This window comes from Delphinapterus leucas, chromosome 3 (assembly GCF_059928025.1).
Source record: "Delphinapterus leucas isolate spDelLeu-1000000601 "Yukka" chromosome 3, BTC_Dleu_Yukka2, whole genome shotgun sequence".
In the NCBI taxonomy this organism is placed as follows: Eukaryota; Metazoa; Chordata; class Mammalia; order Artiodactyla; family Monodontidae; genus Delphinapterus; species Delphinapterus leucas.
The window spans coordinates 58,506,501-58,521,369 of NC_143131.1; the positions used below are offsets into that span (position 1 = coordinate 58,506,501).

Sequence of the window (14,869 nt, forward strand, 5' to 3'; positions counted from 1 at the left end):
TCTCTTAATTCTGTACTCCTTTATATGGCTATGTACTGTTTTAAATTTTAACCAGAAAAAGGATCGTTCTATTTATAGACTCCTGTAACTTTTTTAAACCTTGTTACAGTATACATGAAACTTTTTCATTAACTATTCTACAACAGTTTTAAATTACCTCTATAACAGCCTGATTTTTAAATGACATGATCATCTGATTTTTAAATGACACGATCATTTGATTGTTTCTAATACAAGTAGTGTGTCCATCTCGACTTTATTCATTTTACAAGTATTTATTGAGCACCTCTTCTCTGCCAGGCAGTTTGCTTGCTCAGGGGCAATAAAAGTGAACAAAATAAATAAGAATCTGCCCTCGTGGCGCTTACATTGTAGTGACAGGTGTTCCTCGTAGAGTTATTTGAGTATTCCCTTCCTGGAACATTGTCAGACACCCAGAAGCACTCAAGTATTTTTTGAGCAACTGACTGGCCTCTAAATGAAAGCACTATACCCTTTCAGAAGCCATAGTGCAATTAGTAAAAACTACTACACTTGGAGTTGAGAAATAAGTCTTAGACTCTGACACTCATTTCACCTCTCTTGCTTTTTTCAGCTACAAAATGCCTGTGTTAGCCTATCAGACTGTCCATAAGGTTTCAACTCCAAGCACTAGCGAGTGGGTTAACGGCCTTAAAATCTCACTAATCTTGTGTTTATTCAGATTTTAATAATTCATGCACAGTATAATGATTTATTTTGAATTATTTTCTAGTTAATTTTAGGGATTTTAATTTGTGATTAAGACATGTAAGAGAAACTTTAAATTTTTAAAAAGAAACTAGGAAGTCCTTCAACATATCTTTACATTAAGCAATTAATATTCCTAGTTTGATAAATATACGTTAATGTGATGTGTTATTTCTTAATATAGAAATTTTATTTTTCCCACATCGTAGTTGTAATCAGATAATTCTATAAGGACTTAAAGATTTAGTAAATGAATTTTGCTGAACTATGTTGTTTAACTTGAAAAATTTAAGTTTGTTTTCACCAAGTCATCTATTCTGTCATGTCTTCATCCTGAATTCCAAATATTAAGATTGGTATAATATTATACTCTTTCTTAAAACTTTCTTGGGCTATGAGGGTACATCAGGTATTTTTAAAAGCAGACAAACTTACAATTCAAATAGCAGGAGAGGTTGGGTGTGTAACTGCCTCCCAAAAGACCTATTAATTACAAAACCACAAAATGTTGGAAAGGATTTTATGTAATACTTAGTATTTCTTCCTGTGTTTATTCATTTATTTGGGACACAAGTTTGCTATATCTAGTTTTCTATTTAAAAAAATTAGCATTGTGGCCATCCATATTAGAGAAGGAACATAAATAAATTCTTGAAATGAAAATGCTTATTTATTTAGGGACCTTTTTGCCATTCCTCATGTGAATTTGTTTACACTAAATCATGGAGTAAAATTTTAGATGTGGAGAGACCTCAGAGATTAGCTTATCTACTTCCCTCACTTTACAGATGAGAATTGAGACCTAGTAAAGTAGTCTTTTTAAAAAGAGGACGTGGTTAATTTTGGGCTCTTCTAAATGAATTTGGGACTGGGGATATTTTTAATTAAAATAAGTATTTTGATATAAAATGTTTTGTGTTTTTAATTTTAAATCATTTCACTTCGTGATTTTTTTTTTTTTTTTTTTTGCGGTACGCGGGCCTCTCACTGTTGTGGCCTCTCCCGTTGTGGAGCACAGGCTCCGGACGCGCAGGCTCAGCGGCCATGGCTCACAGACCCAGCCGCTCCGCGGCATGTGGGATCTTCCCGGACCGGGGCACAAACCCGCGTCTCCTGCATCGGCAGGAGGACTCTCAGCCACTGCGCCACCAGGGAAGCCCACACCTTGTGATTTTTTTAAAACTTCATCTTGTAATCTTAATTGTAAAAATGATATAGTGTATTTCTTATAAACAAATACACATGCCATTTAAAATTACATGACTGAATTATTAATGGCTGGCTTAAGAAAAGCTTATTGCTCGAGGAAGTTAAATTTATAAAGTTAAATAAATATTCATTTATTTTATGGAAGTTTTAAACTTTCAAGAGAATTTAGAAGTGTTTTTGTTTCATTATAAGTTACTGATTGAATGATGGTAATTGAAACCAGGAAGAAATTTTTAGAGGGTGGCATAAAAAGCTTGTAGGCTCTATTGCTGTGATGGCTTGAATGGGGTTTATATGCAAGGAAACACTATCTTTTTGCCTCCTCCTGTCCTGCACCCCTGAACATTTCAATGCCAATCAGACTTTGAGAGCATACTATTAACTAGAACAAGCTTGGGTGGTTTTATTTTTTAATAAAGCATGTAAAACAGTAGTGCTGAAACAGCATATTGTGTTCAATACACCAGCTGTTCATGTCTTCCAGCTCTTTGAGGAGGGTGATCCTGTACCGTGCATCAAGTGTAGGCTCTGGAGCCAGACTCCTGAGGTTGATGTTTTGGCTTCCCCACTTCGTAGCCTTGTGTGACTTTGGCAAAGGCCTCAGTTTCCTTGTTTGTGCAGTGGAGATAATAATTCCTGTCTCATGAGGTTGTGAGGATTAAATGCAAACTACTTGGAAAGCACTTAGCAGTGTTTAGTACCTAATAAACATTCAGAAAATGTTAATTGTTGCTAATATTGTTGGTGATGAGGCCAATTGTTAAAGCACTGGTTATATTCTAATATTAAATTGGTTCTTGGAAAATTTGTTAGTACTATCTACGGATTAAACTTCTTTTACGTAGATTGTATTTTTTAAAAACTTCTGGAAATTTAAATACTGTTTTACTCCTCACCCCCCCTTTTTTTTTTTTTAGCTCAGAGGCAAGTGAAAGACATGATATAAATGAACGGCAGTTATTTGTATGTGAAGGTGATCCCATATGTTCTTTGTCCACTTAATTTTTTAATAGGATATCTTTAGTGACTAATACTTTCAGATCTGTAATTTGATGTTTATATCAGGTTCCAATAAAGCTTGAGTACATTGGCCATATATAAACTAAATTAACTCTTAAATTAAATCAGTGGTTCTCAACCAGGTGCAGTTGTGTGTGTGTGTGTGTGTGTCCACTGCCCAATGAGACATTTGACATTATCTGGAAACATTTTTGGTTGTCACAACTTGGAGAGGTAATACTGGCACCTATGGCCAGTGATACTGCTAAACATCTTATAGTGCACAGGACAGCACTCCTCAACAAAGAATTACCTGGCCCAAAATGTCAATAGTGCCAAGGTTGAGAAACCCTGAACTATAAATCATGGAGCTAATCCTTGGATAATCATTTATGGTATTTTTTTTCCTGGTTATAGCAAATTAATGAAATGTTACAATCAGTTTCTGAATACATTTTTAAAGTTACCGTTCTTGGTATATTTTGAAATGAAAACTACTTTAAAACTCAATGCTGTTGTTACTTTGTTACAGATGAACCCACAAGATCTTTGAGTGGTCTAATTTTGAAGAATAACGTGAAAGCACACTTTCAGAACTTCCCAAATGGTGTAACAGACTTTATTAAGAGTGAATGTTTAAACAATATCGGTGACTCCTCTCCTTTGATTAGAGCTACTGTAGGTAAGTAATCTGTCACAATTTTGCTTATCCTGTTTTTAACTGGGTTGGTTTCTGATACGACAGACCATTTCCATAGGAATTTTTATCATCCATTTCATGTTGAATTGTGATGGGGAAAATTTTTCATTGCTGCTTTTGAAATAATGTTACTAAAAGCTCTCTTAATTCAGTGAGACCAGGTTCACTAGTAGTTGCTTAATCACAGTTGGTTACAGTGGGGCATTAACAAGTGATATTCATCTAGGACTACTGTTTTTTCTGTGGGTTCCTTAATTATGTCTTCCTTGTGTCATACATGGGGTATAATTTCCAGTTTCACTTTCTTTTACATGGGAAGAAAAACTTCTTTGTAAAACATCTTCCGTGCAGGACCTTAGATTTTCACTATATCCCCCCTTGTTTTTAGTTCATATTTGCCTTGTCTGTACCTAATTAAGTAATTTTTGAGCCTTTTCAGTGTTCGACTTGTTTTTAGTGAAAGAACAACTTTCTGCCATTTTATGAAAGACTGTTAAAATGCTTAGTTTATAGTAACTGGAATAAGTAGGTTTGGGAGCCAATACAACTGACTGTGGGTAAGCACACACATCATCAGGTAGAAGCGGAAATAGACATGTACTGCACAATAGCCCACCAATGGGTAGATTCCATATGCCATGGGGTTTCAGCAGCTATGTTTTACAAGGACCTGGAAAGCTTCTGTTCCTCTGGCAGGTTGGTTAAATGGAATTCAGTTAAGAACCTCCATAATGAGTCAGTCATTTTCATTAAAAGTTCTCTGCCTTTGTATATTTTGTCTCATGGTAGGTTTGAAAAGTACCCAGTTCATCTCTTACTCAAAAAGCAGAGGCTCTGTAACTTCCCTCCAGATATTAAACATTGCCATTATTAACGCTGATTTTAAATAGGATATGTAGAGGGCATTTATAATTTGAGGAAAGGGTCTCCCTAGGTTATTCTCATGGACCCTCATATACTCCTGATTTTCTACCAGACTCTTGACAGTGGTAAAATGGATGGTGTACCAGTGTATACCAGTCTTCTTAAAATTTTTTTAATCTTAACAGTACATATGGTAAATCTTGCCAAGGAAGTGTATTGGGAAGGACCACATTTCAGTGACTGTGTGGTAATCCATTAGAGAGGTGTAAAATTGTTTCTCCTTGTTAAAGAATGTATGGTTTGTAATTTTATTATTTCAGTGAACATCCTTTTATGTATTTCATACACAGGTGAGAAAGTTTCTATAGAATTCATTCGTAGAAGTGGTATTACTGGGTCAGTGTTTTTTAAACATTTAAAATTTTAATAGGTATTGCCAAGCACATCAGTTTTCACTCCCATCTTTGTTGAAACACTGAGAATTACAATTCTTCACTTTTTGCAACTGCGTTGGCATTAGAATATTTTTTGAGAATGGATGAGATTATATGGGGCCAAATTAATTTGAATTTGTCAGTCTGTCAGCATTCTTTAATATTCTCTCAGCAGAAGTCATGAATGTCAGCAGACTCTTAGTACCAAGTTTTAGTTTGTATTTAATTTTTATTATTGCTTGTTTTAAGACATGTTTGGTTTCCTTTAGGCAGATCCAGAAATTTCTCTTTCCCTCAATTCTTTCATGTCTTAACTTCAGGAAAGAATACATGGCAAGAAGGAACAGATCTATTAGTCTCGCTGCTTTTTGATCTTACCAGAAGGCCACTTAATTGTACGGGTTATATCTTAAAAATGCTATCATTTTAAGACCCTTACCATGTAATTTAATTTTTTTAGTGGAGAGTAAATCTTGGCTAACAACTTTACTCTTTACATTTTTTAACTCTTTACCATTGGGAGCAACCTTCTCAAAACTAACAATGGAAAACTCAAAGAGAATTTATATACACAGTAGAATTTGCTGTTCAATAATAATTATTGAGTATTTACTATATGCCTGGCATTTTGTGTGCCTATCTCACTGAATTCTCAAAATAACTATGAAGAGAGAACTTTTTCTCTTCTTTTAAATTTTTTTTACAGAGTATTTTGAATTGCATATTATTTGCCTACTGTTTATACTCTTAATTAAGGTGCTAAAAGATCTGTAATCACCAGGCATATTACATTATGTTACTAATACTAAATTTACTAAGGCAGAGAAAAATACACAAAATTTTTGTGTTACATACATATTCCTGTATTTGCATGATCCTTAGCTATTACAGCTAAGCCACACAGCACAGTTGAAATAATCCAGTCAGAGTGACATGATCAGTCAGCCTGTGCCAGTAGCCTCCATGATCCAAGATCACTTTGCCAGTGATTCATCCTTGGAATGTTCTGGGCTAATGGCTCATCTACTTTTTCTCTCCCTGCCTTGAGTCATGGCTTTGATCCTAGGTTAAGTCAGAGAGCTGTTCTTACCTCTTTTATGTGTTTTTATTTGAATCTAACAGACTCATACTCATCACCCAGTGATAAGTGCTGCTAATAACATTTTGGTGTATTTCTTTCTACTCTTTTGTATATAATTTTTATAAAATAGGGGTAATTTTAATTAGTAGAACTATTGTTGGAGAAGAGCAGGTTGTAGTCTTTTGTACAGGTACTTGTTAAAAATACAAAGAGGGTGAAGTGTTGGCAAGCAGGATTAGAAATGGGATCTGATTTATGTTGGAGTTTCCACAGATGTACTGTGGTGATACAGTGATCCTTGGTGAATGTTACTGTTGACATGGTTTGCAAGTCGTACACTGATTTGGAACATTTAAACTGTGTGTGTGTGTGTGCGCACGCACGTGCAAACGTGAGCACTCACATTGGCTTGTGGTGGTTCACAAGGCAGTATCTAACATGATGCAGTCAGATTTCCTAAAGGGGTGTGTTTTCTTTCAAGGTATTTTGATTACAACTATAGCCTCCAAGGGAGAATTGCAGAATTGGCCTGACCTCTTACCAAAACTCTGTAGCCTGTTGGATTCTGAAGATTACAACACTTGTGAGGTAAGGATTTTTGCTTCGTATATAATTTTTCTTTTCTATTTTTCTTTTCATGTTTATTAGTAATATTGAGAAAAAATAATTCCTCTGAAACATATAACTTCAAAACTTAGAAGCCTAAAGTTACCTTTTTGTTTTCTGTTAGTGATCGTGTATCTTACTGTTTAAAGACCGTTAAGTTATAAAACCTCTTTACTATATTTCCTAAAGGAAATATCTTCTGTTTTTTGTATTTTAGAACTATTCTTGTGTGTGTGTGTATATGTAATCTGCAGAGCAATTGTCAAGCTTAATCAGGTGAAGTAGTATTTTTTGAAGATGGACTTAATTAAATTTACCAAATTCCCAGACTGTGGGTACATTTTCAGTGTCTTTAAGTTGTTTTTGTGCCTCTTGTTGTATGGTATGTCTGAGGTATATGTAGTATAGTTTTTTGTTTGTTTGTTTGTTTGCGGTACGCGGGCCTCTCACTGGTGGCCTTTCCTGTTGCGGAGCACAGGCTCAGCGGCCATGGCTCACGGGCCCAGCCGCTCCGCGGCATGTGGGATCTTCCCGGACCGGGGCACAAACCCATGTCCCCTGCATCGGCAGGCGGACTCTCAACCACTGCGCCACCAGGGAAGCCCTGTAGTATAGTTTTAATTATATATTAATTATAATCTCTTGTTTGCCACTGATCAAATCAGTAGCAACCTTTCTATTTGGGGAAATGAAAGGGAATCTGTATGGATTTTTTTTCCTATAATTTCTTACTTAATGAGTACCTTAACCATTTCTTTCATTAGCAGGCTTCCAGTTTGGATAGACATCTGTTTTAAATAGAAATCATTTTAGGTGTTTTGCCTCTCTTAAGGCAGTGACTTATCTCCCTCTCAAAAAAGAGCAAGGCTTGGAGGCAGGGCAGGTACAAAAATAACCTAATAAAAAGGAATCAGGTGGTCTTTTTGACTTAACATTTTGTTGCCAGATCCGACTTGGGGAAGAGAGGACCAGGGAGAGGGAAAGCTAGCAAAAAGGAGTCTTAAAAAGTCACTCTTCTCCCTCCCTCAAAGAAAAAGAAAACAACCTTGCATTCTCATATATACATTTTCTAGTAATGCCTTGGAAGGTTACAGAAAAACTAAAATAATAATATTTAGCCATCAGGTAACAGTTGATTAAAATTTAAATAGTGCTTTGGTATAATGATAACATAAAAGGAAGCCAAAATTTTAAGCAAACACTTTCCAAGAATAAAAAGTTTAAACTGATAATCATGAAATTGTGGAGCTACTAAGTCATACAGTATTCTTAAATTAACCTGTGGTGTAGAGAATAAGTCCCAAGATGCTGCTGATATAATTATAAGCAGAGTAAAGTAGGTGGTTGAGGTAACTGGTAGGTTAGATATTATATACAGGAGCTCTCTAGGTAAGCCACTTGGTTGTAAAGTGGTTGTAGGGGAAATTACCAAATTGAATTGCCTGCCCTTTTAACAACTTTTGTCAATGAATGGTTTACATATAAATAATTTTTTGATGATAATTAAGACCTCCATTTGTGCTTCAAACAGAGAAGTGGTACAATGGTTACATGCACTTATACGTAAACATAGAGTTTTACATTGTTTTAACAAACTGGTATTTAATAAGAGAAAAATTACTGTTGACGTAAAATTGGCAAGAATACTGCAGAAGTTAAGTTTATAAATTAGATGATATTATTTACAGTCCCTGACGATCAAAATTCTAATTCTAAGACATTTAATGCTGAAATTAAAATGTACCATTATATTTAAACTGAGGTTTTAAATAACTCAGTGGTATAATAAATTTCTCTTATAGCTGATGATTAAATGTATGGATTTTATGATGCAGGTTTTATGCAAACTGGGAACATTAATCCATACAAATTAGTGAATATTCCTCAATTTGCTTTTAAAATGGCTTCATTTTTAATTCTAATCATTGAAATGTCTTTTACAGGGAGCATTTGGTGCCCTTCAGAAGATTTGTGAAGATTCTGCTGAGATTTTAGATAGCGATGTTTTAGATCGTCCTCTCAACATCATGATTCCTAAATTTTTACAGTTCTTCAAGCACAGTAGTCCAAAAATAAGGTATCTATATAGCCAATATTAAATTAATTTATAAACTGATAAGAACCTGACCACTCCCTTATTTTGCATTACCTAGTATTTTTGCGATCGGCAGAAGATAACTGGCTGTTCTATAGAGGTGGACTTGATAATTGAAATCTACTCCTCTAATGACAGCCTGTGAAATGTCACTCTGCTGAAATTTTCATTAACTATGACACTTCTCCACCATCTACATGGTTAATTACATTTATAATGGTTAACAGTCAGGCTTTTAAAGTCCTTTGTGTGAGGCTGAAATTCAGTGTGTTGCAGAGCTTGTCGGGGTTGACACATACTGTGGAAAAATAGCGAGCATAAGGGGTTAGGTAGTGATTCACAGGTGTGTTATGCAGCACATTCTTTGTCACAGGCAGCAACTGTGCAGAAACCCTGAACAAAGTAAAGTAGCAAGGCTTTCTGAACGATCAAAGCCAAGATCACTTAAGAGGGAACAACAGTACAAAGTCCCTAGAGTTAGGAAGAAACCTTTTAGGGTGACAGAAGAAAACGATTTTGTAGCACAGTAGGAAATGAAGCTAGAGGGGTAGGGAGTGGCACATTACAGGGGCGTGTTTACGCCAGTAATCGGCACGCTGTGACCCGTGTGGCCAAATTCAGGCGTGACTTATGAGCTACAAATGATTTCATAGTTTAAAAGGTTGAAGTGGGCGGGTGGGTTGTAAAGTTGCCACAGAGGTCTTATGTGGCCCACAAAGCTTAAAATATTTACCTTTTGACGTTTGGCAGATTCCTACTGGAGCAATCTGAACAAGGATATTATGTGATCTTATATGTGTGTCAAACAGGTAGTGGGGTTTTGCATAATGGAAATTGGGAAACCAGTTAGAGCCTCTTGGCATAGTCCCGATGGGAGATTATGGTTTGGACTAGAGGAGAAGTGGAGGTAGTAAGTGATTAGATTATGGGTATATTTTTAACAGTAGTGCCATTAAGAATTGCTATGGGATTAGATTAGGTATGTCAGAACACATAGGCTGTAGAACAGTCCGCATTTTCAGTTTCAGAAGGAATGCATACCCATTATTTTAAAATCTAAAATAATTCCCATTATGTCCCCATCCAACCTCCCACTCTTGAGAGCGAACATGTCCTTCCAGACGCTTTTCCACTTTCTTAGTAGCATTAACATATTGCTCCACAACCTGCATTTTTCACTTAACACGGAAAGAATGTGAAGGATATGTTTAATACATAGGGAATTTTGACTCATTCTTTTTAGGATGTGTGTGTGTGTGTGTGTGTGCACGCATGGCTGTACATACACTGTAATATTTTTATGGAGGAACGTTTAAATTCTTGCCAGTCTTCTGTAAATGGAGCAGAGCTTCTTCAATTAGTGTATTTTGAATTTTGTTTCTAGGTCTCATGCTGTTGCCTGTGTCAATCAGTTTATCATCAGTAGAACTCAAGCTCTGATGTTGCATATTGATTCCTTTATTGAGGTAAGATTTGTCCTCCCCCCACCCCACCTTATTTTTGAGGAGGTTAGAAACTGTTCATTGCATGTAGTTTTATTTTATAAATACGATAATTTATAATTATGAGCTGTCAATATTTAAATTATTTCTGATAGTATTAAAATTGGGTACAGTATAAACTTTGTGATTCTCGTTAACTGAAAATAAAAGTACTTTTGTTCTCACTGAGTTTTCTACTTGTGCAAACATTGATTATGGTATGTGTGTGTTTAATATCTTGATTATAAAAATTTCTACCTCAATATACTGTTCAAATTGCATATGGACATTAAATCTCCCAGCTCATTTGTGATATTAGAAACATGAAGAGGTTGAATAAACTTAATTTGATAAAGAATCTGAAGGTATAAATTAAAAGGATAGTACTTCTCTTTTTCCATTGGTTTTCAGTGTAAAATGAGAAGTTTCGGGGGGAAAATTGGCTGTTAAAGCTCAGCGAGCATTTCTAATGGTACTTTTTAACTTTTTGATAAAAGCAGAAAGACAACAGTAGCATAGTTTTTTGGCCATTGAACCCTAAGCAGTAGAATTTCTTTTCAGAACTTCTGCTTGATAACAGCGATTGTGAAAGGATTATTAAAGTTCCTTTAGCACTTCACTTTTATTTTCATCAAATGAAATTTAAATAGTCTATTCCTTTTCAGCTCTTCTTTAAAAAAAAAGTCCTTCAGAGACCATATTTCTGGTATTCCTGTTGGGAAATTACAAGAAAGAAGTGGGGGAAATTATGTCTTTTTTTTCTTATCACTTAAATTGACAAGCTTCTTCTAAACATCTTTTACCAATAGACTACAAGTAGTAGCCATTAGAATCCTCAAGCCATTTGAAAATTGAAATGAAAACATGCATCTTAAATACATTTTACTGAATACATACTGTGACTCAGGCACTGTGCTTGGTGCTAAGGATACATAAAGAAATTTTATGCTTCAAGATGTTTTCAGTCTAGTTTGGTATAGAGGGTAGTGGACAGTATTAGAAGTCTGGAGTAAGACTGCCTGTGTTCAAATCCCAGCTCCACAGCTTAGTAGCTTGTTAACCTTGGGCACCTTATTTAACTGGTATTTTCAGTTTTTATAAAATAAAGCTAATAATAGACTCACCTTGTTGGATTGTTAAAAAAGGTATTGGCTAAAAATAAATTGGAACAGTGCCTGCTACAAAGTAAGCACTCCACATGCTAGCTACTGCTATTATTTTTAGAAGCAGTAGTAGTTTTTGTTGTAATTATAATAGTATTCCCTCTTAGTGTTCTTCTCTCGTGACTTATTAAAGAGAACAGTAATAGACATACCAGCATCTTATACAGAAATATAATTTAGAATAAAATAAATTCTTTCTGAAAATAAAAATTCCACAGGACCATACTCAGCAAGTGGAACAAGAACATTTCCTGACATTTAATGATATTTTCCATTAGTGTTAAAATACCATATTAACATTTCTGTGCTACTTGGTAATCCAGTAAGATTCACCCAGTTCCTCATCCTGTAAGAGTAGTAAACCTCCAGAGGAGGCACCTGACACATGGTAGGCTCTCAGTAACTATTTGCTAAATCAATAACTGGTTAGTTTTCTTCAGTCACCAGTGTTTTTATCGGGGGCTGAAATCATGCCTGCTACATGTGCTCGTACTGATGAAAAGTGTATTGGTTACTAATACTTGGCTATAACATACCTTGGCAAAGCTGGGTATTCATACTTAAGACAACATCATATTTCACGAAGGATTTATATGAGCAGCACCTGCTGGAAAAACCGTATTCTTTCTGACCATGTAAAATTAAAAGAGCAACTACAGAGTTTTGAAAGCCTCAGAAGTAGAGATAGGACTTGAAGAAATGAAAGTTTTAAAAATGCTACTACAACAGTACTTCACATATTGTCACATTTGATATTTAAATTTTTCCATTGTCTTACCCATTTCTTGTAATATGATTTCAGGTTCATCTCTCTGGAGATGTTTCTGTGGTCCTGGGAAGAGACAATGAGACACATTGGATTTTACTTAATTATTTTAATCATCTTTTTACTGCTTTCAGTATGTGTGTGTATGTTGTGTGTAAATAAAGTAAAACCTCAGGAGTGAGATAGGGAAGGCTTAATTGTTTTTTCTTCTGACATCTCCACTTGAACCTCTGCAACAGACAGCTTTTTCTAGTGGAGGCTTGTTGGTATAATGAAATGAGTGTGGACTCACCCATGATTTCGTGAAAAGCAAATTCAGATTCCCCCACTTGCTAGCAAGTTATATAACGTCTAAACTTGTAAAATTGAGTAGCAGCATCTTAGAGTTGAGAAGGTTAATTGAAACAGTATTGTTCATTCACACTTTTTTTTTAAACCTTGTAGAGAAACTTAACAGCATAAGATCGATTGCTACTATTACCATTTTTTCAATAGTTGACTCAGTGACCGACAGCAGTTTAGGGTCACATTGTTGGAAACTCAGTATATATTTCCCAATTGTTGGTGCTTTTATAGAATGTATGCCTATTAAGAATCAGTATTGGTAGGAATAATCTCTTAACAGACAGTAATTTTGAAGAGTAAATCAAACTGTATTTTAATGATTATCTCTAATTCTGGGTGATCTGGGTGAACGCTCCTGTGTCCTAGTGACATGGTTTTATTCTCATAAACTAAAGATTACTTCAAGATGCAACCACTCATACTCCGAAAAATGGCTTTAGATCATTTACCAAAATCATAGTTTTTGGCAGTTATCATCCTGCGTCTGTCTTACTTTATAATCTAATGCTATAAAGTATTAGTAGGGGCAGTTAATTCATAAGCCTTTATTTGTACAGTATCTTCTTAGGGTTTCTTTAAATGTTGCCACCTTGCAGATTATTGGTTATTATGTATAAACCTTTCTAGTATGTTGGAATACTTAACTAGAAGAAAATATTTCTTGTGCAATAGAATCTCTTTGCATTGGCTGGTGATGAAGAACCAGAGGTACGGAAAAATGTGTGCCGGGCACTTGTGATGTTGCTTGAAGTTCGAATGGATCGCCTGCTTCCTCACATGCATAATATAGTTGAGGTAATACAAGCAATTTAAAGGCTTTCTCCTCATCTTCGCCTCAAGAAAAATCTTGGGCACAAAACGTATAGTGTGAAGCCACTGTCTTCCAATTTATTTGTCACATTTGTTGCGGGGGCGGGACTATAAAAATTAGTTATCATCTTAAAGTTAAAAATTGTCTTTATGGCGATCTTTCTTTCATGAGATATAAGATGTTATAGAGGGGAACGTTGTTTAAAGGAGTAGATAACTTTTAACCAGTGTAACTATTTAGGTTATTTGTATATATTAGATATGGGTTAGGCCAATAAAACTATAGTACTTAAAAGAGTTTGTTTTTGACCCGTTAACTGGTAAATTGATCTGATCAACTTTTGATTTATGGTAACAGTGGTAACAATTTCTGAATAGAAAATACGTAACCATTATAGTGAGTTCTAGCAGACCATTTAGATTTTAAAAGGCTCTCTTTCAGTCCTTTTGTGATTAAAATAATTTTACTAGGATATTGTAAGTATGTTGAGCACAGATAGTTGTAATTAAAGGAAGGAATACATAATAACATATTATTAGGACAAAGTAATTTGTTGGGCAATACTCATTATTGCTACAGTCATACCTAGTTTCCATATTGCTGAATATAGTTGTACTTAAAGGATGGCATCTAAGACCAGTTAGAAGAAGGCTAGCATTCATGATGTTCAGTAACTCCCTTTCTAAAACATTAGGAAAGATAGTTGTAGTGATAAGGATATGTAGCAGCAAAAGATGGGGATAAATTACTTTCTCTCTGATAAAGGTATTCTCTCTGTAAAGTGTTTAGAAGAATCAGGTGGGGTTGGTTGAGAGTTTAGTGAGAGTTTGGGCTTAACCAGAAAGTTGAGAAAGACATATAATCATTTGTCACGTCACAGCTGGGGAACCTAATTTACGAGGCTGCAGTTCTTTCTTCAGCAATACCCAGCATAGTAGTAGAACATGGTAGGGGCTAGCCTGTCACAGCAGTTGTGTTGCTGTATTTTGACGTGTGAGATGTTTCATTCAAGAATTCATCACTTGACCCTAGATTCAGTCCCAGGTACATTGGGGATTCATGCCTTTGATTATGTTTATTTTGTTTTTGCATGTAAGGTTTTTTTTTGGGGGGGGTGTGGCCACGCTGTGCACCTTGCGGAATCTTAGTTTCCTGACCAGGGATCGAGCCCAGGGCCCTGGCAGTGAGAGCGCCCAAGTCCTAACCACTGGGCTGCAGGGAATTCCTGGTATGTTAGATTTTTAAAAGAAGGGTAGATTTGGATAGATTTGGAGATCAGAAATGTACCTCCAACTTAAGAGTGAATTTGGCTTGGTATGTTCAAAGGACATGAAGGACGTGATAAACCTATTTTGTTGGCAACTAGAAATTATATAGTTGACAAATGCCACAACTTTTTTCCAAATTAAAAAAAATTAATTTTTGTAATTGTATAATATCTATATATCTTTTTAAATATGTGGAAGTATATACAGTTGACCCTTGAACAACACAGGTTTGAACTTCATGGGTCTACTCATAGCCAGATTTCTTTTTACTAAATATGTACTGCAGTACTACACAACCCAAGATTGGTTGAATCTGCA

At 35.3% G+C, this 14,869-nt stretch overlaps 1 protein-coding gene across 5 annotated transcripts in view; it reads left to right on the forward strand.

Moving 5' to 3' along the window:
* Nucleotides 1-14,869, forward strand: part of TNPO1 (transportin 1) — a 90,016-nt gene that overhangs the window by 36,968 nt on the left and 38,179 nt on the right. For all 5 annotated transcript variants that reach the window (XM_022595366.2, XM_089908987.1, XM_089908986.1 and 2 more), the window contains exons 4-8: nt 3,470-3,619; nt 6,498-6,604; nt 8,566-8,699; nt 10,102-10,183; nt 13,145-13,267. In XM_022595366.2, the coding sequence (XP_022451074.1) occupies nt 3,470-3,619; nt 6,498-6,604; nt 8,566-8,699; nt 10,102-10,183; nt 13,145-13,267 (596 nt within the window). The remainder of the gene's footprint in view (nt 1-3,469; nt 3,620-6,497; nt 6,605-8,565; nt 8,700-10,101; nt 10,184-13,144; nt 13,268-14,869) is intronic.